This window comes from Mauremys mutica, chromosome 12, assembly GCF_020497125.1.
Source record: "Mauremys mutica isolate MM-2020 ecotype Southern chromosome 12, ASM2049712v1, whole genome shotgun sequence".
In the NCBI taxonomy this organism is placed as follows: Eukaryota; Metazoa; Chordata; order Testudines; family Geoemydidae; genus Mauremys; species Mauremys mutica.
Window position 1 is genome coordinate 32,412,281 of NC_059083.1, and position 25,682 is coordinate 32,437,962.

The 25,682-nt window shown below is 51.6% G+C and overlaps 1 protein-coding gene across 2 annotated transcripts in view; it reads right to left on the minus strand.

Moving 5' to 3' along the window:
* Positions 1-706: 706 nt before the first annotated feature.
* Positions 707-25,682, minus strand: part of LOC123346489 (butyrophilin subfamily 1 member A1-like) — a 31,642-nt gene continuing 6,666 nt past the window's right edge. For both annotated transcript variants that reach the window (XM_044983919.1, XM_044983920.1), the window contains 5 exons: positions 22,495-22,776; positions 20,461-20,577; positions 9,234-9,254; positions 9,104-9,130; positions 707-1,326 (listed from right to left, as the gene is read on the minus strand). In XM_044983919.1, the coding sequence (XP_044839854.1) occupies positions 767-1,326; positions 9,104-9,130; positions 9,234-9,254; positions 20,461-20,577; positions 22,495-22,776 (1,007 nt within the window). In that variant the 3' untranslated portion in view covers positions 707-766. The remainder of the gene's footprint in view (positions 1,327-9,103; positions 9,131-9,233; positions 9,255-20,460; positions 20,578-22,494; positions 22,777-25,682) is intronic.

Sequence of the window (25,682 nt, forward strand, 5' to 3'; positions counted from 1 at the left end):
GCCACAGGACTCTTTGCTGCATTTAATTCTATCATTTTTTTCAACTATTAATTTTCAAAGATGTAGTGCAGGACGTGAGCATATGTGCCCTGCCTTCCAGAGAGAACCAGTCAAGACAACAAGGGGGCGGGGAGGGGGAGAAAGAGAGAGAGAGCAGCTGCACGTGTGATGTTTATGACACTTGTACATTTGTAACTGAACAACCCAGTCTGACAATTTAATAGTTTATTTTGTTAAGATAAATATTTTGGATTTCTTGAAATTCCACGGTTGAAATACAAATGACGTTATTTAGAGAAGTTAAACTTCAATATAGATTTGAGGGAAGAATTTAAAAAAATGTAAATAATTGCAGTTCTACAAATATGTTTAGATGCTTGTTTTTGAAAGTGTTGAAATGTTAATTAAAATATTCTTGAATTTACACCTTGTTACAATAATATTTTCTAAATTAGAATCATCTTTCTTTCTTTCTTTCTTTCTTTCTCTTTCTTATTTCACATTGAGATTCCCAAGGGTAGAAAATTCTGACTGGAGTGAATGACCCCATACACCTCCATCTGCTACCCCTGGGGCAGGGGACGGGAAAGGTGGGGGCTGGGAGTTCCCAGGTGTCCAGTTTTCGACAGGAACCTCCAGTTGAAAAGGGAAACTGGCAGCGTCCGGTCAGCACAGAAAGTCCAGTTGCTGCAGTAACTGGCCCCCACCTCTGGGGGAGGAAGAGCAGCAGGGCTGGGAGGGGCCAATCTGTGCCGCGGGGTCACTGTCAGGGACCGAGATTCCCTCCGGCCTGAGCTGGGACCGGGCAGATTATCAGGGGAGCCGCGTTTGTACCCCCAGCGTTGAGACCAGGAAAGAAATAAGGGCGGAGCTTCCCGGAGAAGGTGCCAGTGAAAGTGAAGAGATGGGACCTGTCAGTCACATTGTAAAACGAGACCTCGCCCGCCTCATAGTCCAGGAAAATCCCCACCCGGCTGGGCCTGACGCTCACAGGGAGGGGGGTCGGGGGGGAGGTGCAGGCCGTGTATCCCCCATCCCTCAGCCGCACGACCCAGAATCCATTCCCAGGTGTGAGTGTGCTCTCCCCCTTCCTGCACACAGATTCCCTACAAACCCCCAGTACCCAGTCAGTCTTGTCTCCCACCTCCACCTCCCAGTAACGCCTCCCGCCCGCGAACCCCTCAGCGCCCAGAACTTCAGGGTACGTATCAAATCTCTCAGGGTTGTCGGGCAGATCCTGGCGTTTGTCTCTGAGTCTCACACGTTTCAGATCCTCAGACAGGACGAGTTTGGGATGAGCTGTGTCTGGATCCAGAGTCACGTCCACTGGGGAGAGAGTCACAGAGTCAGGGTCGGGGGCAGGGGCTGGTCACTGGGATCAAAGGGAAATTAACCTGCATCCCCATTAATCACTGGGGCGGGGGGAGGGGGTGTTGTTGCCTGAGGGGAGTCAGGGCCCCTCTGCCTGGGAGGAGACAATGAGGGGAAAGGGCAGGAGGAGCGGGGGGGGGGGGGGGAGGGGTGAGAAGGTGGCGGGGGAGGGGAGGTGACAGACTGATGTTGGGAGAGGAAAGGGGAGGGGAAGGTGACAGGAGCAGAGAGGGGGAGCAGGGAGGGACATGGAATGGGGCAGGCACAAGGGCTATGGGGTGATAAGGGAAGGGAGGGGCACCAGGAGGACAGGGGTGTGAAGGGAAGGGCAGATTCCAGGGGGCTGCAGAAGGTGAGGGGAGGGGTGGGCACCAGCGCAGAAGAAGGGGATGGACCACAGGGGCCCAGGAAAGCAAAGGATGGGACAGCAGAGGAGGGTGAGGGGAAGGGTGGGAGACATGGCACAGAGGAGGGAAAGGGGAGAGGTGGATGCCAGGACATAGTGGGGGTGTGAAGTGATGGGAGTGCTCCAGGGTGCAGAGGATGTTTGGGGGAGAGGGGCAGATGCCAGGAAGGCAGGGGGGGGGGAAGGGAGGGGCTGTCCCAGCGGGGCAGAGATGGGTGGAGAACAGGGGCATGTGCCAGGGAGGCAAAGTGGGAGTAGAGGGGGCAGGGGCCCAGGGGAGCAGAAAGGGAGTGAGAAGAGCGGGAGGGATGTTGGTGAGGGGTCAGAATAGATGCAGGGTCCAGGGTCCCTCACAGGGGTGGGGGAAGGGTAAGGGAGGGGCTGGAGCCAGAGAGTGGGGAGGGAGAAGCAGGCCCCAGGGAATCTCTGTTGCTTTCGGGCCATGTGTGGTTGGTTTCTCTCAGAGCAAGTCGGTGCTGTCCCCACACACACTCAGGGTGCAGCCCTGTCCCAGGGGGAGCAGCTGGGACTCTCCATGCTGGCAGGCCCCACAGGCCCCACCTTCCAGCCGGGAAAACCCCACAGCCAGCCCCTCCCCTCGCCAGGCCCAGCCCCACCGCCATGGGGGCAGTTGTCTGGATTGGGCTCTCTTGGGGGGGCATTACAGTGGAAGATTTGAGGGGGGTATAAATGTGTACTAATGGGCTGTTGCTAATGAGGCCAGGGCAGTGGGGAGGGGATGGGGCATGTCATAGGTCTCACCCCCACTTAGAGCTGTTGGGTTCCAAAATGGGGACCTGCATGGACTCCCCTAAACTAAAATCCTAGTTTAGATCTGGTAAAAGCTGCCACCACCCAATAATGTTCGTGTATTGGGACACAGTCCTTCCCCAAAAATCCTTGGGGATCCCAAGAGCCCCAAATCCATGGAGTTCTTACACCTAGGAGTAATAAACCATTCCCTCCTGCTTCCTCCCCCCTCCCTTTTCCTAGGAGAGATACCGGGCTCCAACTACAGAGGGATGCCGTCCTCCTCCCTCCTCCCCTTTCCATAAGAATGCACCCAAGGAAAGATCAACCAAGTCCTTAACAGAAGAGATTTATTAAAGAATAAAAAGAAAGTAACTGTCTCTGTAATACCAAGATGGAACAATACACAGGGTCTAAATTTATTAATCTCTGGAGAGAATCCCCCCTCCTTTCTTTCTCAGTAAAAGCAATAACAGTACAGAATTAAAGAAATTCTATAGCAAAACACACAATTGCAAATGTAGAAATCAAATTATAAGACTAATCCGCCTTTCTAATTAATACTCACTATTGGATAGTAGGAACTACTCCAGGAGAACTTGGAGACATGTCTGTCCTCTCTTAGATCCAAAGAGAGAACGAACAATCCAACAAAGAACACAGACAATCCACAGAGATTTGAAATTATCCTGTCCCTTGATTGGTCCTCTGGTCAGGTGTTTCTCAAGTTACTGAGCTTGTTAACCCTTTCCAGGTAAAAGAGACCTTAACCCTGATCTGTTTATTTATGACAGGGCATTTCCCCACTTACTGCCCCCTCCATCTGGGAGAAGCTGCACCAGGGACCAGTCCCAGTTCACACCTGCACAGCGCGTCTGCACTAGGGGTTTGCACTGGTGCAGCTACATCAGTGCAAGGAAACCCCGGCAGACATGGCCTGAGACACTGCTGTGCCAGAGCCCGTAACCCCTCCCCTCACTGGGGTTATGGATCAATAATTACAGGGTCACTGGAGCAGGGGAGCTGGACTCTGGGCTCCCAGGTGGGGCTTGACCCACTGGGCTGCAGAGTCATTCTCACCCCCATGCTCTGGCCCAGTGCCCATGGCAGTGTTCAGCCACAGGGGGACATCATCAGACACCTGGAGCCCAGCAGGTCGAGCTCTCATGGCATCACACCGGGGGAGTGAACCTGGGGCTCCCAGCTGAGGGCCCAGCCACTGGGCTAAAGGCTAAAAGGGAAGAGGCGGCACCTTTTTGTCTTAATTGAAGCTAGTCAGAGATGGATTCACGAATAGTTTCTCTTGACCCAAAATATAATTTTGCAGCAAATAAACTATTTGTCCAAAACATTTCACCCAGCTCCACTGCAAACCTGTCTGAGCAACTTAGGAGCCCCAATCCCAGTGACTTGCAATGAGAGACTGTCAACATCCCCAGAAACGCAGGTACAGGCAGGCCAGGCTCAGGACATCAGCTATGAAACACTCCAGAGCTGCTGGTTAATTTGCCCTTTGCAGACAAATGCCCCCTGGGCCCCTGATCTCACCCGCACAAATCAGGTTGAAAATGGAGACTTGGCTCCAGCCTGAACTCTCTGCCCAGAGCAATTTGTCCTCTGGACTCTGATAGTAGCACAGTCCCTCTGCAGCTGCACCTGGGCATCTCCCAGAGCGGATAACAGTCACAGAGACCATCTCAGAGCCCCAGGAGCTCAGGTGTCTCCATCTAACGACTCTGCCAGCCACCCCCCACCCCCCCGCTCTCATTAACCAGCCCTGGGACAGACACCCTGGGAACTTTCACACCCAGAAGCTGGAGACACTTTGGGTCCTTCTACACAGCCTGCAGCAGCGAGTCTTGGAACAGGGTGGACAGATTCAGGCTTACGGGGCTCCCTCTTTGGAATAAAAATAGCCGCATAGATTTTCAGGTTCTGGCTGGAGCTCAGGCTCTGAAGCCCAGGGTGGAGCCAGGTCTGCCCCTCACAGAGCAAAAGGGGACATTGTCTGTGTCCACATTCCCTTCACCCCCTTCCTGGGATGGGGAACAGCAGCCCCAGGGCCCCTCCCTTCACCCCCAGGACAGGGGAGTGAGAGCTCTCGGCCTCCTGGGCAGTGGGGCCTCCCAGCACAGGTTCCTGGGTGAGCATGAAAGTGTCTCCACACAGAGAGCTCTGTGCACCCAGCAAATACACAGATGTGCCCGTGGATCAGGATCCGGGATGATGCTCTCCCCAGGAGTGATGGAAGCTCCCTCAAAGTAGAGGGGTCACCGGTTCGTGCCAGCCCTTCTCCCTGAGCTCCTGTCCCCGCACCCCTGAACCCTCGCTCTCACACTGCCCCTCCTTCCTGAGCCCCTGTCTTCACACCACCTCTTCCCCCCAACACCCTGGTTGTTCCTCTCGGCCTCCTCCCCCCTCATCGCTCACCCTTACAGCTGGTAAAAAGTGGGAACGAACAGCCCTCCCATTGGTAAAAGTGATGGGGCCATGGCCTCCTGGTCCCCCTCTTCCAGTGCCCCTTACTCACCCCCCAGCCCCGGGAGGAGATGAGCCTTGGGGCAGTGTCAGTGAGTTCAGTGCTGGGGGTACGAGTCGGGTTTAGACCCTGGTTGCTGGAGCTCTGTGTATTGAGGGTACTAGGACATCACAGCAGTTGTGTGAGCCCCTCACTGTCCTGTCAACATGGCTCAGCCCTGACATCTGCCGGAGCCTCTCCCTGGGGAGGAATCACCCCGGGGCCCATTCAGGCCTTGGCTTCCTTGCAGAGGTGGCCGGTGAGGCTGCCGTTAAAGTGAGTTATGATGTGAGCTCCTGTCCACTGGGAACCGGACTCTCAGCCTGGGCTGAGATCGGTGACTGGGGAGTGAAAGGCCCCAGCTGCAGGACTCGCTCCAGGGTTTTTGCTGCCACAAGCCAAAAAAAAAAAAAAAGCCACGATCCTGATCTATGGCACTTCCGCTGCGACTCTACCACCACCGCTTCATCCACATCAATTCGGCAGCAGGTCCTTCCCACCAAGAGTGAGTGAGGGACTCGCTGCCGAATTGCCAGACGTGCCGCCCCCTTCCATGCACTGCTCCAAGCACCAGCTGGCTATGCTGGTGCCTGGAGCAGGCCCTGCCCAGCTGCCCTCACTGCCCCGAGCCAGCCCAGCGCCTCCAGCCATTCAGTGCAATAACAGCGATGCTCACACTTGGTGACACAGCCAGTGCCCTTAGCGGGCAGGGCGAGGGCCTGTCCAAGGAGCAATGGGCACAATCTGCAGCAATGGAGGTTGAGGCTGGAGATGAGGAAACACTTTCTAATTCTCAGGGCTGTGAAGCTCTGGATCCTACTCCAGGGGAGGTTGTGGGATCCCCGTCACTGGAGGTTTGTAAGAACAGGTTGGACAAATCCCTTCCAGGGATGTTCTAGGCCCTGCCCCAGCATGGGGGTGCTGGACTAGGTGACCTCTTGAGGTCCCTTCCAGCCCTGCATTGCTCTGGTTCTAGGTTACAGCAGTTCCTGGGGCTGGGCTCAGGGCCTGGGGGCTCTAAGCCTGGTGAATGAAACGTGACAGAGTTAACACTGTTAGTGACCATGGCAGTTGGCAGCTCAGCGTCCCTGCCAGGGGCCTGGGCTGGCATGTGGCTGCCTGTCCCTGGCTCAGCAGGGTGTTACTGGGCCATGTGGACAGGACCTAGGGTTGGCACCTGTCCATAGGGTTGCCAGGCGTCTGCTTTTTTATTGGAACGCCTGGTTGAAAAGGGACCCTGGCAGCTACGGTTGGCACCACCGACTGGGACATTAAAAATCTGGTCAGTGGCACAGCAGGGGCCCAGGGCTAAGGCAGCCTCCCTGCCTCCCTAGGTCCATGCAGCTCCTGGAAGCGGCCACCGATTTACTTACCTGGAGTTTGAAACTTTTCTAGCAGAGTCTGCAGAGAGGAACATTTTACATAGACGGTCACCCCTACATTACCCTCACGCCAATGGGGAAATCGAACGGTTTAACAGACGTTTGAACGAGAGTTTGCAAATGGCTGAACTGGAAGGGCGATTGTGGATACCCTTCACTACCGATTTCTTGCAAGCATTCCGGGCTACATGACATTCCACAACGCAAAGATCACCCGCAGAGTTACTACGTGGGAAACAGATGAATACTAAACTGAACATTGTTGGATTGTTAAAGGCACGACCTGAGGCCCCTACCAAGGATGATGTGCAAAAAAACAGTTGAACGGAATCAAGCAAAATATAAGGCTTTCACAGACAAGTGGTGGGATGTTAAGGAACCAAAGTTTGAGTGTGGTTCCTTCGTTAGAATACAAAAACCTGGAATTTTACGCAAAGGGGACCATAAATTCACAGCTCCTCTTAAAATCATAGAGAAGGGACCTTACACCTATCGACTTTCTGATGGGCGGGTATGGGATGCTTATCTTGAACCTGCCTATGCACCAAGAGGAGATTATGCCAACACCCAGTGTGCATTAGATGACTTCACCATAGTATCCACACAACAAGACATTGCGCTGGAACCGGGGCTTGAGAGACGGCCTGTCAGACCCAGACGACCATCTGTCTGGACTAGAGACTGTGTTATGTAGTATCTACAGTGTTTTCAGTGTAATATTTCTGCCAACAGTGTAGTGTCTTGTTTCATATTTGTTCCTGTGGTTAGAACACCAGTGTTTATTCTAATTGGGAGAGTTTCTTAAGAGAGGAGGGAATGTCGTGTTTAGATGTTTGAAATTATTAGAACTGGGAGCATTGGCTGTGGGGAGTCTGAAAGGACAGGAAACAGGAGGTGGGGGGAGGAGTTGAGGAGGCTGAGTGAGAGCTACCGAGGGTGCAGCAGCAGCTTGGTAAAGAGGTTCCACTTTAAAACTAAAGTCCTGTTGAAGTTTGTTAATACCTTGCCTGGTCACTACAATACCGTGGTAAGTGCTGCCGGGACCCTGAGCCCCCTCACGAACCCCCTCCCACACCCCCAATTCCCTGCCCCAGCCCTGAGTCCCCTCCCGCACCCAAGCTCCCTGCTGGAGCCCACACCCCTCACTCCCACCAACACCCCTTCCCCAGCCCGGAGCCCCCTCCTTCACCCCAAACCCCTCATCCCTGGCCCCACCCCAGAGCCCGCACCCCCAGCTGGAGTCCTAACCCCCCTCCCGCACCCCAAACTCCTGCCCCAGCCTAGTGAAAGTGACTGAGGGTGCGGGAGAGCAAGCGACAGAGGGAGGGGGGATGGAGTGGGCCTCAGAGAAGAGGAAGCGCAGGGGCAGGACCTCAGGGCAGGGGTGGGACAGGGGTGTTTGGTTTTGGGAGATTAGAAAGTTGGCAACCCGACCAGTCCAGGTTTTCTCAGGATTGTCTCTTTGTCCATGTCAGTCTCCTGGGAAATCTGTGAGTCTGCCCAGGACATGACAAGTCCCAGGTGTGTCAGTGGCTGTAGCGGGGGAGCTGCGGGGTGGTGGTGCCTATGCAAAGGGAGCTCTGGGTCCAGAGTGCCTGGGAGCTGCAGAGATGGGGCAGCTTGAAACAGTGAGTGAGATCAGGAGCTCAGGGCCAGCAGGGGCCAGTCACCACTGTGCAGGTACCAGCTGTGGGGGGTCACCACTGGGGGCAGAAGGGTAGATCTGGCACCATGTCCTGCTGGGTGAGGTTGGTACTTGGGGCAGTCCAGGTGCAGGAGCCTCTGGTGGCTGGTGCCCTCTCCTGGGATTCGGATGGGGAGACAGTGCCCGGGTGAGGGGACAGGTGATGTACAGGAAGCAGGGAGGTTTCCTGTTTTGTTCCACCTCAGAGGTGGTGACCCTAACAGGACCCCCAGTGGTGTTTGTGTAACTGCCCTGGGTGCCCCTGTCCCTCCCAGCTCTGTGCGGTAGGATACCCCGGAGTGCATGGACCCCTGGGCCAGTGGTGCTGTAATGTGTGTGCATGGCCCCTGGGCTCTCTGATCCCTGCTGGAGCTGCCCAGACTCTCCCAGCATGCACCAGGGCACACACACAGTCAGGCAGCAGGCTGGGTACAAACACACACACGCAGCTCAGCCACGGCTGTGAGGCAGAAAAGTTGCCGCGGGGGCACAATTTGTTGCAACTGAGTCAGGGGAGCATCACAAGCTGGTTATAAAAACCTGTCTGCCCTTGCAGTGGGGACAGGGCCTTCCTCCCCCCAGATCCAGGGGACACTGAACAGCTCCTGTCTGGGCCTGTTACGCTAGAAGGAAATTGTGGGCTAAAGCCCAGTCTGAGCATAGAAACCTGCTGCTGGGAAGACAGAGCCTAGCAGTTCAATGCAAATGATGGACAGATAAGAATGTCCATCCTGCAGAGCCCAGGTACCCCCTGCAAAGGTGACACCAGGGGGCAGCATTTCATCACCAATCAGCCCTTTCCCAAAGGGGACATGTCCCTGCTCTGCAAGAAACCTGGGTTTTGTCTGCCCCTTTCCATCCACCCCAGTGACATTTCTGTTTCCAGCCTATTGAATGTCATAGGAAAATGCTCTGTGCAGGGAAAGGAGCAGAGAGCTCCCGGGGGGAGGTGGGTCTCACCATGGATAAAACACCATCAGTATGTACAGTACCTGAGTAGATCTGGGCACGTCTCCACCCTGCAACCAAACACAGACAGAGGGGTGAGAACGCCCCTGAACACAGACACACTGAGCAGGAGACAATGTCACACAGGGTGATACTGGGGAGAATGGAACTTACTGAGCTCAGCCTGGAGTTTGTCTAAAAATAAAACCAAGAGAAATGAGTTAATATCACATAAAATGACCAGATGTTCCCATTTTATAGGGACAGTCCTGATATTTGGGGCTTTGTCTTATATAGGTGCCTATTACCTCCCATCCCCTATCCCGATTTTTCACACTTGCTGTCTGGTCACCCTAATATCTCTTCTGCAAGATAATGTGAAGTGAGTCAAAAAGACCTTAAAGGAAGGAAGTTAAAATCCTTAGACTCAGCCTGGAGGCTACATCAGCAACCAGAGCCTGGCACCTCCTGAGCAGCAAAGGAATCAGCAAGGGGAGAAATATTGTAACCCCACCTGGCAAGGTGCAAGCGGTTGTTAGAGCCAAATAGGGATCCCTCAGCAAGTGGAAAATATTAACCCCGTGAAGCCTGCAGAAAGGAACATGCAGTACATCCGGTGAAGTGCATGATGGGAATTAGGAGGCTAAAATGGAATTAGGAGAGTGAACATCCAGAGAGATAAAACAAATACCAGGGAAATATTTCAGTCCATCGGTATCAGGAAGCCTGTGAGAGAATCGATGGGTCCCCTGGATCAGCGGGGGGAAAGGGAGCAATTGGGGAGGGTAAGGACAATGCTGAGAGACTGACTGGTTTCTTTGCATCAGTTTCCACCACAGAGAATGTTGGGGAGAGACCTGCCCTGGAGCTGCTCTGTTCAGGAAATGAATATCAGGGATCGAGGTGCGAAGAGGAGTTACTGGAACAAGTGATAAGTTAAAGAGCCAGCAGCCACCCTGAGCAGTGTAGATCCCTGCTAGGTGGCAAACACCCAAGAGTTTTGAAATGACGTCAGACGATATGGCTGAGCTGCTAACAATAATACGCATCTCTCATTAAAATTAGCTACACTTCCAGAGATTCAGAGGGTTGGGAATGTTGTCCCCAGCTTTAAAAATTTGGCCAGAGTAATTCTGAGAATTACAGTCCAGTGAGCCATACCTCAGTGCCTCGTAAATTGGCTGAAACAAGAACTAAACAAGAATTCTAAATCAGCTGTATGAGAATGATGGGAAAAAGTCCAACCAGCACAGCTGGAAAAGAAAACTGTGGGTATGTCTACACTTAAACCCCTCCAGCAGTGCAGCTGCACCACTGCTGCTGGGGGGCTTCGGCATAGACCAGGAGTAGGCAACCTATGGCACACGTACCAAAGGCGGCACCCAAGATGATTTTCAGTGGCACTCTCACTGCCCGGGTCCTGGCCACCTGTCTGGGGGGGGCTCTGCATTTTAATTTAATTTTAAATGAAGCTTCTTAAATATTTTAAAAACCTTATTTACTTTACATACAACAATAGTTTAGTTACATATTATAGACTTATAGAAAGAGACCTTCTAAAAACGTTATAATGGCACACGAAACCTTAAATTAGAGTGAATAAATCAAGACTTGGCACAGCTCCTTCTGAAAGGTTGCCGACCCCTGGCATAGACACCACCTATGCTGAGGGGAGGGATTCTCCCATTGTCATAGGTAACCCACCTCCCCGTAACCCACCTTCCGTTGACCTAGCACTGTCTACACCAGGGGTTAGCTTGGTAAATATAAACTGCATCTCTCAGGGGTGTGGATTCACACTCCAGAAAAATGTAGCTATACCAGTATAAATTCCTAGAGTAGACTAGGTTTGTGTGTCACTAATCGATTAAATGTTGGTGAGTTTGTCAGTCCAGTATGGCACAAAGGAGAACCCAATGGCATAACTGATGTGGCCTTTCAAAGTCTTTGAAGAAGTTCCTCACAAAAGGTTATTAAGGAAACTAAGGCTGCCTACACTACCACTTATGGCTCCAAAAATTAAGTCACTCAGAAGTGTGAATATTCCACACCCTGAGTGAAATAATTTACACTGCCATAAGTGTTAGAGTGCACAGCACTATGTCGGTGGAAGAAACTCTCCTGCCCACATAGCTCCCACTGCCCACTGGACGTGAATCATTACGCTGATGGGAGAACTCTCTCTCGTCGGCACAGAGTGGCTCCACTAGAGATCTTACAGTGGCCCGGCTGCATCGGTTCAGCTGTGGCATTAGAAGCTCTGTAGTGCAGACATAGCCTTTGGCCTGGTCTACACTACGCGTTTAAACCGGTTTTAGGAGTGTTAAACCAATTTAACACCACACCTGTCCGCACTAAGAGGCCCCTTATATCGATTTTAATGGCTCTTTAAATCGGTTTCTGTACTCCTCCCCGACGAGAGGAGTAGAGCTAATATCGGGATTAACATATCGGAATAGGGTTAGTGTGGCCGCAAATCGACGGTATTGGCCTCCGGGCGGTATCCCACAGTGCACCACTGTGACCGCTCTGGACAGCATTCTGAACTCTGATGCACTGGCCAGATAAACAGGAAAAGCCCCGCGAACTTTTGAAATTCATTTCCTGCTTCCCCAGCATGGAGAGCTCATCAGCACAGGTGACCACGCACAGCTCATCTGCACAGGTAACAATGCAGTCTCCTGAGAATCGAAAAAGAGCCCCAGCGTGGACTGCACGGGAGGTACTGGATCTGATCGCTATCTGGGGAGAGGATTCAGTGCTAACAGAACTGCGTTCAAAAAGACGAAATGAAAAAGTATTTGAAAGAATTTCAAGGTCTATGACGGATAAAGGCCACACCAGGGACTCACTGCAGTGCAAAGTGAAAGTTAAGGAGCTCAGACAAGCCTACCAGAAAACCAAAGAAGCAAACGGAAGGTCCGGGGCAGGGCCAAAAACATGCCGCTTCTACGCTGAGCTGCATGCAATTCTAGGGGGCTGAGCCACAAGTACCCCACCCCTGTCCGTGGATTCCGAGGTGGGGGTTGTAATCTCTGCCATGGCTGAGGATTATGCAGACGGGGAAGATGACTATGAAGAAGGTGAGGAGGACGACCTTGCAGAGAGCACACAGCACTCCATGAGCCCCAACAGCCAGGACCTTTTTCTCACCCTGACGGAAATACCCTCTCAAGCCACTACCCCAGATAATGACGCCATGGAAGGGACCTCTGGTGAGTGTACCTTTGCAAATATCAAACATTGTTTTTTAAGCAAGCGTTTTTTAATGATTGATTTGCCCTGAGGACTTGGGATGCATTCGCAGACAGTAAAGTTACTTAGAAAAGTTTGTTAACATGTCTGGGGATTGAGCGGAAATCCTCCAGGGACATCTCCATGAAGCGCTCCTGGAGGTACTCCAGAAGCCTTTGCAGAAGGTTTCTGGGCAAGGCAGCCTTGTTCCGTCCACCATGGTAGGACACTTTACCACGCCATGCATGTAGCAAGTAATCAGGTATCACTGCATGGCAAAGCATAGCTGCGTATGGTCCCGGTGATTGCTGGCATTCAAGAAGCATCCGTTCTTTATCTCGCTGTGTTATCCTCAGCAAAGTGATATCGTTCAGGGTAACCTGGTTGAAAATCAGGAATTTAAGTAAGGGGGATGGCCATTTTCCTATTGGGTTCGTGGACTGCAGCAGCTTAAAAAAAATCCTTTCCTGCACGTAGCCAAGCAGGTGGAGGGGAGGAGTGAAATGCCGATGATCTTTTTCGTGTTTGGTCAGCGGGGATCTTCCCCAAGCTACCAGACAGGCAGTGGGGGTGGGGAGGGGAAGGGTGTTGATTAGCAGGGAGTTAGCATGGTATTAGCCATGCATTGGGGGGAGGGGTAAATCACTGCAGAAGCCGAAAGACAGTGGCTTCCCATAGCCGCATGCAAGCTGAATTCTGATGCCCGGACCTGTGTCTGTGAGATCTGTAACCCCAGAGCTGCAGGCACTCAGTATTAAGATGAAAAATGCGACCTTGTAGAGAAATCACATGTGCTATGTAAGGTGAATAGTGCTGTTCACTGTGAAAGAGTATAACCATTGTTCTGTAAAATGTATCTTTTTAAATACTTCTCTCCCTCATGCAGCTGCAAATTTTTCAAGCCTCCCTACTCCATCCCAAAGGCTAGCCCAGATAAGGCGGAGGAAAAAGAAGACGCGAGATGAAATGTTCTCAGATATTATGGAAGTTACACACAAGGAAAGAGCTCATCTGAATGAGTGGAAGGAGGTGGTATCAAATTACAGGAAAGATGCCAGTGAACGTGAGGACAGGAGGGACACCCGAGATGAGAGGTGGCGGCAGGAAGACGAGCAGGAAAATCAGAGGTGGCGGCAGGAAGATCAGCGGTGGCGGGATGCAACTCTGGGGCTGCTGCATGATCATACTGACATGCTCCGGCGTCTGGTGGAGCTTCAGGAACGGCAGCAGGATCACAGAGTGCCGCTGCAGCCCCTGTATAACCACCCTCAACCCTCACCATATTCCACATCCTCCTCACCCAGAGGTGTAAGAACGCGTTGGGGGAGGCTCCATGCACCCGCCCAATCCACCCCCGTGGACAGCCCAACCAGAAGGCTGTCATTAATGTGAAATTTTTTTACTTCTCCATCCCTCCTATCCTCCTCCCAAACCACACCCTTACTTCTCTCCCTCTTTTTATAATGAATTAATAAATAATTCATGATTTTTAAACTATAGTGCCTTTATTTGCATAAGTAAGCTGTACTCGAAGGGGGAGGGGGAGTTGCTTACAGGGAATGAGTCAATTAAGGGGGGTGGGTGTTCATCAACAAACACAACAGTCACACTGTACCCTGGCCATTGATGAAGCTCGTTTTCAAAGCTTCTCTGATGCGCACCGCTTCCTGGTGTGCTCTTCTAATCTCCCTGGTGTCTGGCTGCGCGTAATCAGCGGCCAGGTGATTTGCCTCAGCCTCCCACCCCGCCATAAAGGTCTCCCCCTTACTCTCACAGAGATTGTGGAGAACACAGCAAGCAGCAATAACAAAGGGGACATTGGTTTGGCTGAGGTCTGAGCGAGTCAGTAATGTGCGCCAATGCGCCTTTAAATGGCCAAATGCACATTCCACCACCATTCTGCACTAGCTCAGCCTGTAATTGAACAGATCCTGACCACTGTCCAGGCTGCCTGTGTATGGCTTCATGAGCCATGGCATGAAGGGGTAGGCTGGGTCCCCCAGGATAACGACAGGCATTTCAACATCCCCAACTGTTATTTTCTGGTCTGGGAAGTAATTCCCTTGCTGCAGCCATTTAAACAGAGTGGTGCTTCTGAATACGCGAGTGTCATGAACCCTCCCTGGCCATCCCATGTGGATGTTGATGAAACGTCCCTTGTGATCCACCAGTGCTTGCAGCACCATTGAAAAGTACCCCTTCCGGTTTACGTCCTGGGTGCCCTGGTGCTCCGGTGCCAAGATAGGGATATGGTTTCCATCTATCGCCCCCCCCCCCGCCCAGTTAAGGAATCCCAGTGCAGCAAAGTCATCCACTATGGCCTGCACGTTTCCCAGAGTCACAACCTTTCGTAGCAGCAGCTTAGTGATTGCTTTGGCTACTTGCATCACAGCAGCCCCCACAGTAGATTTTCCAACTCCAAATTGATTCCCGACTGACCGGTAGCTGTCTGGCGTTGCAAGCTTCCAGAGGGCTATTGCCACTCGCTTCTCCACTGTGAGGGCTGCTCTCATCTTGGTATTATGGCGTTTCAGGGCAGGGGCAAGCAAGTCACAAAGTTCCATGAAAGTGCCCTTACGCATGCAAAAGTTTCGCAGCCGCTGGGAATCGTCCCACACCTGCAACACAATGCGGTCCCACCAGTCAGTACTTGTTTCCCGGGCCCAAAATTGGCGTTCAATGGATAGAATCTGCCCCATTACCATCAGGATCTCCAAAGCGCAGGGGCCCGCGGTTTGAGAGAATTCTGTGTCTACGTCCCCATCACTGTCATCGCCGCGCTGCCGAATCCGCCTCCTCCTCGCCTCGGTTTGAAGGTCCTGGTTCAGCATATACTGCACGAGAGTGCACGAGGTGTTTAAAACATCCACGATTGCAGTATTGAGCTGAGCAGGGTCCATGCTTGCTGTGTTATGGCGTCTGCACAGTTCACAAAGCAAAAAAGGCGCGAAATGGTTGTCTGCTGCTTTCACAGCGGGAGGGGTGAGGCTGTACCCAGAACCACCCGCGACAATGATTTTTGCCCCATCAGGCACTGGGAACTCAACCCAGAATTCCAAGGGGCGGGGGAGGCTGCGGGAACTATGGGATAGCTACGGAATAGCTACCCACAGTGCAACGCTCCAGAAATCGACGCTAGCCTCGGACCGTGGATGCACACCACCAAATTAATGTGCTTAGTGTGGCCGCGTGCACTCGATTTTATACAATCTGTTTTACTAAACCGGTTTCTGTACATTCGGAATAATCCCGTAGTGTAGACGTACCCTAAGTCATCATGGGGTGAGAGGTAAAGTATTGTCCTGGATCAGAAACCAGCTAAATGACAGAAAACAAGGAGCAGGAATAAATGGTCAATTTTCATGCGGAAAAAGGTTAGCAGTGGGGAGCCTCAAAGTTGGGTGTTTAGTCTATTTCAGTGGTTCTCAAACTGTGGGTCAAGACCGCAAAGTGGGTTGTGACCCCGTTTTAATGGAGTTGCCAGGGGTGGCTTAGAGTTGCTGGGGCCTGGGCCCGAAGCCCGAGTCCCACTACCTGGGGCTGAAGCTGAAGCCCGAGGGCTTCAGCCCTGGGCACTGAAGTTCAGGTTACAGGCCCCCCTGTCTGGGACAGAAGCCCTTGGGATTCAGCTTTGGCCCTGGCTTCCAACCCAGGGAGTGGGACTCAGGCAGGCTCAGGCTTCGGTCTCCCGTCCTGGGATCGTGTAGTAATTGTTGTTGTCAAAAGGGGGTCGCGGTGCAATGAAGTTTGAGAGCCCCTGGTCTATTTATCAGTGACTTGGAACAAAGGATAAGCCCTAAAGTGGCAAAATGTGCAGCTAACACACAATGATTTAGGTTACCAAAGAAGTCTGAGTTATTTCAGAGGCACCAAGCTTGAATAACCTGACGGCTGATGAAATTCAGTGTTGATCAATGTGAGGTAACGCATGTTACAAGGATAATCAGACCTGCGCATGCAGGTTATTGGCTTTAAAATACTCAGGAAAAAGACCTGGGCAGCCCTGTGGACACCTCTGCTCAATGTGATCTAAACTCTCAGGGTGAGATTCTGTGCTCAGAACCTGCAGCCCAGGGGCACTTGAGGGCTCAGGCAGCTTTAAGTGCTGCCCCGTATCTTCCTGACCCTGGGTGCTCTGGATGCCAAAGCAGCCCCCGCTGTAACTCAGGGCTTGTCTGCAGGGCAAAGTAACACCAGTGTAAAATAAGTTGGGCATTTAAACCACTCATGTTGTACCAGCGTAATGCTCCATATGATACACTTATTCCATAAGTGAGTTTTTCTGGCTTAGCTTGTGCCTTTAGTTACAGCAGCTCCCTGGGCACATATGGGCAGCAGCACGGCCCAGGATCTCTGCAGCACCGTGCGCTGTGGCCCTGCCCCGACACGTGCCTCTTGTTCCCAGCCCCATCTTCCCTACACCCCTACAATAGGGCTTGTGAGTGGGTCCTCAGAGGGCAGCCCGCAACTGTTCTCTGCACTGCCTGCACTGGAGGAATCCTCCCTCAGCTGGATCCAGGCCTTCTGGAGCCCAGTTACACTGTTTTGGTCCTTTTACTGACCATAAAGGGGTTGAAGGCTGGGTGAAAATCTCATGCTCCATTTATTAAAAGGTGTCCAGCCTTTTTGGGTATGAAGGTAGCATTGAGCAAGTGACCTGGGTATAAGCAGTGCTCCAGCCCACTGAGATCTGCCTGAGTCTGCAGGCAGCGCTGTTCGCTGCTCACACTCATCCAGTGGGGCTGGGATGCTGACATTAAAGCCTGATCGATGACAATTTAATTGTCACCATTTGCAGTTATTTCACTGCTGATCATTTTAACAGAAACATCCAACTTCTGTGCTTCTCCCTCACAGCTGGATGCAAGGACTGATACTGAGGAGGGAGGGGGGCAGTGGGGCAATGGCAGATACTGGGGCAGAAGGCAGTGGGGCAGCTACCTGTCATCAAAGGTTACTGGCTACACTTGAGATTTGCAGCGCTGGTGGAGGCTTTCCAGCGCTGCAATTAGTAAGTGTCCACACCTGCAGGGCACATCCAGCGCTGCAACTCCCAGGCTGCAGCGCTGGCCGTACACCTGGGTCTGCATGGGGAATAAGCATTGCAGCGCTGCTCATCAAGTGTGGACACACGCCAGCGCTGTTATTGGCCTCCAGGGTATTAGCAGATATCCCAGAATGCTTTTAACTAAATTACTCTCTTTGTTTTGTTATGCAGCCTCGCTTTGTTTTGTTGTGAACTCGGAGCTCCGGCTCCATTGCTACCGGAGCTGCTTATCTAAAAAACAAACACAGCTCCTGTTTACTGTGATCAATCAAATGAGATAACCCCTGTGAATGAGGCAGGCAGGGAGTGAGTGTTTGCTTGACAGAGAAGATGCAGGCTGTTTGCAATTAAGAGTTAAGACTAAGGGGTCGGAAACATTTTCTGATTTTTTCAAGGCAGGAAGCTAACACACAGTGTTGGCTCCAAAAATCCACTCTCTCTCTCTCACCCGCTCCATGTCACACCCCACCCCACCCCACCTCCCTCTTTTGAAAAGCACGTTGCTGCCACTTGAACGCTGGGATAGCTGCCCATAATGCACCGCTCCCAACAGCGCTGCAAATGTGGCCACACACCAGCGCTGGTAGCTGTGAGTGTGGCCACACACCAGCACTGTTCCTACACAGCTGGATGACCAGCGCTGCAACTCGTAAGTGTAGCCATACCCTGGGGTGAGGAACAGTGAATTCAATTCCCTCCATCCAAATACACAGTGACCACTTTTATGCTAAGCCAGGAAGGGAGAGAGGAGATACATTTCCCTTTCCCTCCCCTCCCCCAATACGAAATGCCTCCTGGATACGAGAGCAAACACACGCACACGAACACACAGCACATGGTCACTGTGAGTGAAATCCTGCCCCTTCCCTCTTTACATGGCTGTGGAAGGGGGGATCCCAAGTGAGAGATCCTGTTAAATGCTGGACAAGGCTTATAGTCTCCAGCAATGAGCCTGGCCCATGTGGGTTGCTAGACAGAGCTGCTCAGCCCCTTCCCCTTCACGGCTCATCTGTGTCAGTGCGACAGAGAGAGAGAAAAGGGCGAGAGGTTGGATTTCATTCCATCACGTGTAGGGTGAAGTTCCTATTACTGTTTAACGCAGCTCCGCTGTAGTTATGAGACGGAGAAACAAAGAGCCAGACAAATCAGTCACACAGATAGGTCTGTCTGTGCAGACCTCTGCCCTCTGTGTCCCTGCTGCCTGGGACTGGACTGCAGCGATGGGTGAGTCAACCTGTCCCCACAGGCTGTGGCCTCTATGGGTCATAGCAGCCGACCCTGCTGCTTGAATCCTAGACCCACTCACATCAGATATGGCTGTTGTGGGAAGGAAGGTCTCTGTTTATTGAGTTCCCTGTCTGGTGCCCTCTGTGCCCATCCCTTGAATGGCCCCAGCTCCCGACTGTGGGGATGGGGGAGGGAAGAGAGCGATGGGAATGGGACTTTGACCTGGGCTGGATAAGGAACAGGGTCTTGCTGGCTCCATCCTAGGCCAGATCCTGATCTTGTGGGTAGTGTCTGCCCCTTGGTCCTAGGGATAACAGGGAAGAGTTCCCCCTAGGGGGGATAGTGGTAGATAGTGGGTGTCCCAGCAAAGAATGGGGTGGACGTGCCCTTCCTAAGCTGGATGCTCAGGTCACTATCAGTGCTGAGCACAGCCAGTGCTAGAGCATCTTGTGCCCAGTGTGAGCAGCGTGTCAGACCAGCCGTGCAAATCCTGAGTGTGTTTGTGTTATTACAGCATCCTAGCCACAGCTCACCAGTGCAGCTGGTGCGGAGAATTCTCTGAAAGGCCCAGGGAACAAGACAGTGACAGTTAATTGTTCTGTAAAAGCAGCAAAGAATCCTGTGGCACCTTATAGACTAACAGACGTTTTGCAGCATGAGCTTTCATGGGTGAATGCCCACTTCATCGGATGCAAGAGTGGAAATGGTTAATGGTTCTGATAGTTTACTGTTTGGAAATGAGCCCAGCATAGCTCTCTCCGGGCACATACACAAACTTTACATACAACTCAAAATTAGTTAATCCCTGGCACCTAAATATGGACTCAACCCACATAACGTATCTGTTAAAGCAGGGGTGGGGAAACTTTTTCTATCAGGGGCCACTGACCCACAGAAAAAAATAGTCAGGGGCCACACAGCCCCACAGGCAGGGGGCAGGGCGTGGAGCCTCGGGGCTTCCCCTAGGCTCTGGAGTGGTGTAAGAAATGAGGGGTTCAGAGTGCGGGATGGGGCTCCGGGTTGGGGCAGGGGGTTGAGGTGTGGGAGGAGGTGAGGGCTCTGTCTGGCAGTGTGGGCTTGGGATGGGGTGCAGGAGAGGGCTCCCGGCTGGGGCAAAGGGGTTTGGAGTGCAGGAGGTGGCTGAGGGCTGGGCAGGGAGTTGGGGTGTGGGCTCCAGCTGGGGGTATGGGCCCTGGGGTGGGGCCACAGATGGGACAGGGGGTTGGGGTGCAGGAGGAGGTTTGGGGTGCAGGTTCCAGGATGGAGTTTTGGTGTAGGAGGGGGCTCTTTGTTCATTTATTTATAAATGGACACAAATCTGACATCAGGAATTATAACATTCAAAAACCAATAGGAGAACACTTCAATCTCTCTGGTCACTCAATAACAGACCTCAAAGTGGCAATTCTACAACAAAAAAACTTCAAAAGCAGACTCCAACGAGAAACTGCAGAACTGGAATTAATTTGCAAACTGGACACCATCAGATTAGGCCTGAATAAAGACTGAGAGCAGATGGGTCATTACAAAACCTAATTTCCCCCTGCTGTTACTCACACCTTCTTGTCAACTGTTTGCAATGGGCCAATCTCATTACCCCAATAAAAGTGATTTTTCCTCCCTTAGTATCCTGCTGTTAATTGAATTGTCTCGTTAGACTGACCCCCCACTTGGTAAGGCAACTCCCATATTTTCATGTGCTGTGTATTTATACCTGCTCCTGTATTTTCACGCCATGCATCTGATGAAGTGGGTTTTAGCCCATGGAAGCTTATGCCCAAATAAATTTGTTAGTCTCTAAGGTGCCAGAAGGACTCCTCTTTTTTTTTTTTTAATCTCTGTTTCTCTCTCGCTCTCTCTCTCACACAAAGTTCCCACCTCTTGTTACTTCACCTTTTGCTCTGTGCTGCCTCCAGAAGCAGTAACTGGCCAGGGGAATGAGAACAGCCAGGAGAGCCAGGATCACCCCAAGAGCCACCATCCAGGGACTGACTTGTGGGAAAAACAGCTCTGCAAGAGAAAGTGCCATTGACTTAGGAGCAAACGTGCAGAATGAAGGCAGGACATTGACAAAGGTGACACGTTAAAAGAATCTCACAGGGAGATGTGGCTGCTTTGTGCTTTATTATTAAACCAGTGAGAGCCCAAGTTAGCTTGGTTACTGAACATGGTTAATTAATGGGAGCGGGCATGTTGGGGGCTCGGGTGCAGCTCCATTATGCTGCTCCTATCCCCACTGGCATAAGTTCAGGCATTCCCTACGTTGCTCTAAGTGATCCCCAAGCTGCAGCCAGTGCAGAGTAGCCCTTAGAATCAGAGAGTTGTGACCAGCTTCCTGACACATCCGACTCTCCTCAGCCACATGAAAGAATCTGGCCCAAAATATGTTAATGCAGGATTTTAATAAAAACAAAAGTTGAGCCTGGAGATTCAGAGTCATAATTCCTCCAGATTCCTCTTCCCTGGGCTTCGAGCAATGGCTGTCTAGAGGGTCCTTGCTAAGAGATTAGTGCGGTGTATTGAAAACCATGTAAAAATTACAAGCTGACACTTGAAATCCTGAGGGGATTCCTGGTCCTACTTGCAGGCTAGGGGGCTCTGTAGGGAGCATGCATCTGGGTCCTCTGTAGTCAGTCAGCAAAGAGCCAGCCTAGAGCAGGGTGGGTTCCGTTCTGCCTCTCTGCCTTAGGGAGCAGCCTGCTTTGTCTCTCTCTGTAGTTGGCTGTGGCATGTTAAGAACATAAGAGTTAGAGTTCTGGATTCTTAGAGTTCATGTTAGAATTCTGGATTCTTAGAAATAAAGCAGTGTGACATTGCAGCCTTTCAGGAACAGTATTTATGTTTTGTTTCTAACTCTCCATGTGTGCTGTGAACAATCAGGTAATACTGGGCATAGCACAGACTAACCAGCAGTGCAGCACTATGAGACCTCAGACAAATAGTGCTTTACAAATACAACATTCTTACTCTTATAGTGATGAAATATTCATTCGATAGTAACCAAGTTATTTGGTAGATAATAACACATAAAATCACCACCTTTTTTTCTAAAAATTAAGGTGCTCTTAGGTAAGATTTTGTTTCTGCATATTTTGGGCCTGAACTTTTATTGCTGGTATTTTCAGATGTAATCTAAGTAGCAATTCTCAGGCCATATTCAGGGCTCTCTTGTGCTAGTCAGGAAAAGTGACTTTATTACCCAGATTTTCATAAATATTTAGCACCCACAACTCTCACTGAGAACAAAGGAGAATTCCCTCGCCCATCCCCACAGAGAATTGTGATGTTCACAGCGTGTGTGCGTATACACACACACACTCACAAAGTGAGATGTAAGTATAAATACTCCTCCTGGAAGGCTGCCGTGTATCATGACTTTATTTCTTAGAATCCAGAATCTGAATACACAAGAACCCCAGAACAGAGAGGGAGGCGTCTCCCTAAGGCAGCAGGCACAACTCACCCACATTGCTCTACGGTGGCTCGTCTATAGGCACAGTTAGTGCGCGGCAGGCTGGGGTGTAAATCCACTGTGCACTGGCCTGCTGCGCACTAACTGGCTGTGTGCACCCTGCTGCACTGCACTAAAAGTTCCCTGGTGCACTTTGATCTGTTCCCATTTTAAAGTGGGGTAGATCAAAGCACAGCATAGAATTTTTAGTGCATGTAGCAGGGTCCAGCCCAAGCTCAGACATCTATTCCACAATTTAACAGGCCCTTAGCCTGAGCCAGCTGGCCTGGGTCACCAGCGGGTTTTGAATTGCAGTGTAGACATATCCAAGAGAACTGAGATTATACAGGACTTTACAAGACGTGCTCAGCACATTGAAGGTTCAGGCCAGTAAACAGGAGACACAATGATAAATACTCTCTGCTCATGTCTGCAGCATCTCAATTTATCCATGTGCGGCTGGGACGGGCACTGACCTGCTATGAAAATCTCTGACTCTCTCTCCTGGTTGAGTCGGGGGGTTCTGACACAGCAGGACACTTTCTGGTTGGACTCCTCAGTTATAACAACGGCAATCTCTGCTTGAAACAGGCCATTGGCCTCTGGGGTTATTTTTTCAGAGGCTGATGGTAAGAGCTGCCCCCGGAGATCTCGCCACTGAGCTTCGGGCTCTGGGTACCATCCGGAGGATCGACACACAACCCGAATCCCTCCGTCCTGATGTCCCTCCACAGAGATGGCAGGAGCAGAGCCCAAACCTACAGAAGAAATAAATGAGCTTGTGATAATCCTACAGTGCCCAGTAATGAGCCAAACATTTTATTACACAGTTATCAAAAGCCATTTCCTATTAAACTGAGAATTGAATGTGAGTCCACAAGTGCAGCTGGTCCATTAATCTAATCAGATTCCAATTTGATAGAATTAATCTTAATGTCAGGGCTGTTCTATGCACAAACTTGCTCCAGTTTTGTTAAAGTTTTTTTTTTAAACCAGTGCAAACCCTGTGTGGACACTCTTAAATCAAGAAGGGATTGACTAAAGCTACATTAATATAAGCCATTTCCAAACCATTTAAGAGTGTCCATATAGGGTTTTGCACTACTTCATTGTAACCAATGCATGTGGTATGTATAGACCAGAGGAGGGCAAACTGCAGCCCCCGGGACCCTCCTGCCCGGCAGGCTCGCCACCAGCCCCTCCCCCGCTGTTCTCCCTCCACCACAGCCTCAGCTCACTGCACCGCTGGCGCAATGCTCTGGGCAGTGGGGCTGTGAGCTCCTGGGGCAGCGCCACTGCAGAGCCTGGCCTGACCCGGGGCTCTGTGCTGCGCGGTGCGTGGCTGGCTCCAGCTGGGCGGAGCGGCTGCCTGTCCTGGTGCAGCCACGCTGCCAGCCACCGGTGCTCCAGGCAGCTCTGTAAGGGGGAAGGGAGCGAGGGAGGAGGGTTGGATGGAGGGCAGGGGAGTTTGGGGGTGGTCAGGGGCCAGGGCAGTAAAAGGACAGGTAACAAGGGGGTTAGATGGGTCAGGGATCCCGGGGGGCCATCAGGAAGGGGGGGTAGATTGGGCGGCGGGGAGATGTTGGGGCAGGAGGTCTAGAGGCGGTCAAGGGACTGAGTTGGGGGGTGGATAGGGCAGGGGTTCCAGGGGGGCCATCAGGGAACAGGGGAATTTAGATTGGGCAGGAGTCCCGGGGAGGCAGTCAGGGGACGAGAAGCAGGGAGGGGTCAGAATGTTGGCGGGGGCACAGCCTCCCCTAACCAGCCCTCCATTCAATTTTTGAAACCCGATACAGTCCTCAGGCCAAAAAGTTTGCCCGCCCCTGATATAGACAAATGTTAAATTAATTCACTACCAAAAAACTTTGTTACTGGGGAGTTCAAGTTGCCTCGGCTGTGCCTTGTACCCTTCCAGAGCACAGAAGTTGGCAGCAGAAAACTGGACTTCACTGAGAGACAGGAAACACACCCACACTCACACCCACCAAATACAGACATTAGATAACAAAGAAATGCAGGGTAAAGGTATTGCCTTCTGTACCAGGCCACACTTTTACTGATGAGCTAAACTGAAATAAAATGAACTTAATCTGAATGATCTTAATCTTTTGTGTTCATGAATATCGCTTGTGCTGTTCTCTCAGATTACTGCTTGGTTACTTTTATTAAAGAAACTATTTCTGTCTCAGACTCTGTGCTTGCGAGAGGGGAAGAATTGCCTTTTAGGCCTGGTCCACACTAGGACTTTAATTCGAATTTAGCAGCATTAATTCGAATTAACCGTGCACCCGTCCACACCACGAAGCTATTTAAATCGACATAGAGGGCTCTTTAGTTCGACTTCTGTACTCCTCCCCGACGAGGGGAGTAGCGCTAAATTCTACATGGCTATGCCGAATTAGGCTAGGTGTGGATGCAAATCGACCTTAGTAGCTCCGGGAGCTATCCCACAGTGCACCACTCTGTTGACACTCTGGACAGCAGTCCAAGCTTGGATGCTCTGACCAGCCACACAGGAAAAGCCCCATGGAAATTTGAATTCCTTTTCCTGTCTGGCCAGTTTGAATCTCATTTCCTGTGTGGACGTCGTGGCAAGCTCTGCAGCACTGGCAGCGATGCAGAGCTCTCCAGCAGAGGTGTCCATGCAATCTCAGAATAGAAAGAGGGCCCCAGCATGGACTGACCAGGAAGTCTTGGATCTGATCGGTGTGTGGGGCAAGGAGTCTGTGCTTTCGGAGCTGCGCTCCAACAAACGGAATGCAAAGACCTACGAGAAGGTCTCCAAAGCCATGACAGACAGAGGCTACAGCCGGGATACAACACAGTGCCGCGTGAAAGTCAAGACAAGGCTACCAAAAAATCAGAGCGGCAAACAGACGCTCCGGAACCCAGCCCCAGACATGCCGGTTCTACGACGCACTGCATGCCATTCTCGGTGGGTCTGCCACCACTGCCCCACCAGTGTGCGTGGAATCTGAGGATGGGATACTGTCGATGGACTGTTCCTCGGAGATGTTCGCGGACGGGGAAGATGAGGAGGATGAGGCAGTCGACAGCGCTTACAACGCTGATTTCCCTGACAGCCAGGATCTCTTCATCACCCTCACTGAGATCCCCTACCAACCCTCCCCAGCCGTTACCCCGGACCCTGAATCAGGGGAAGGATCAGTCGGTAAGTGCTTTAAACATGTAAACATTTATTTCTAACAGAACAGGAATATTAACTATGCGAAAAGAAGGTCAATATATATGGGGATGGAACAGAAATCCTCTTGGGAGATTTCCGAGAAGCTCTCCTGCAGGTAATCGAAAAGCCTCCACATGAGGTTCCTGGGGAGAGCTGCCTTATTGGGTGCTCCATGGTAGCACACTTTTCCGCGCCAGGCTATCATCAGGTACTCCGGGAGCATTGCCTCCACGAGCATGGCCGCATAGGCCCCCGGTTTGTGCTGGCTTTCACGCAGCATGCGCTCTCTATCTGCCTCAGTGACCCTCCTCAGGGTGATCTCGCTCGGAGACTCCTGCATTTAATTACAGTAATTTGTGTACTATTAGTATTGGGAGTGCTTCACTGTTCCTTTGCATAACAATGAGCGTCACTTTACAGCCACGTGGTGGAGGCTGCAGAGTGGCAGCATACAGGGATCTTTCCCAGGGAACAGAC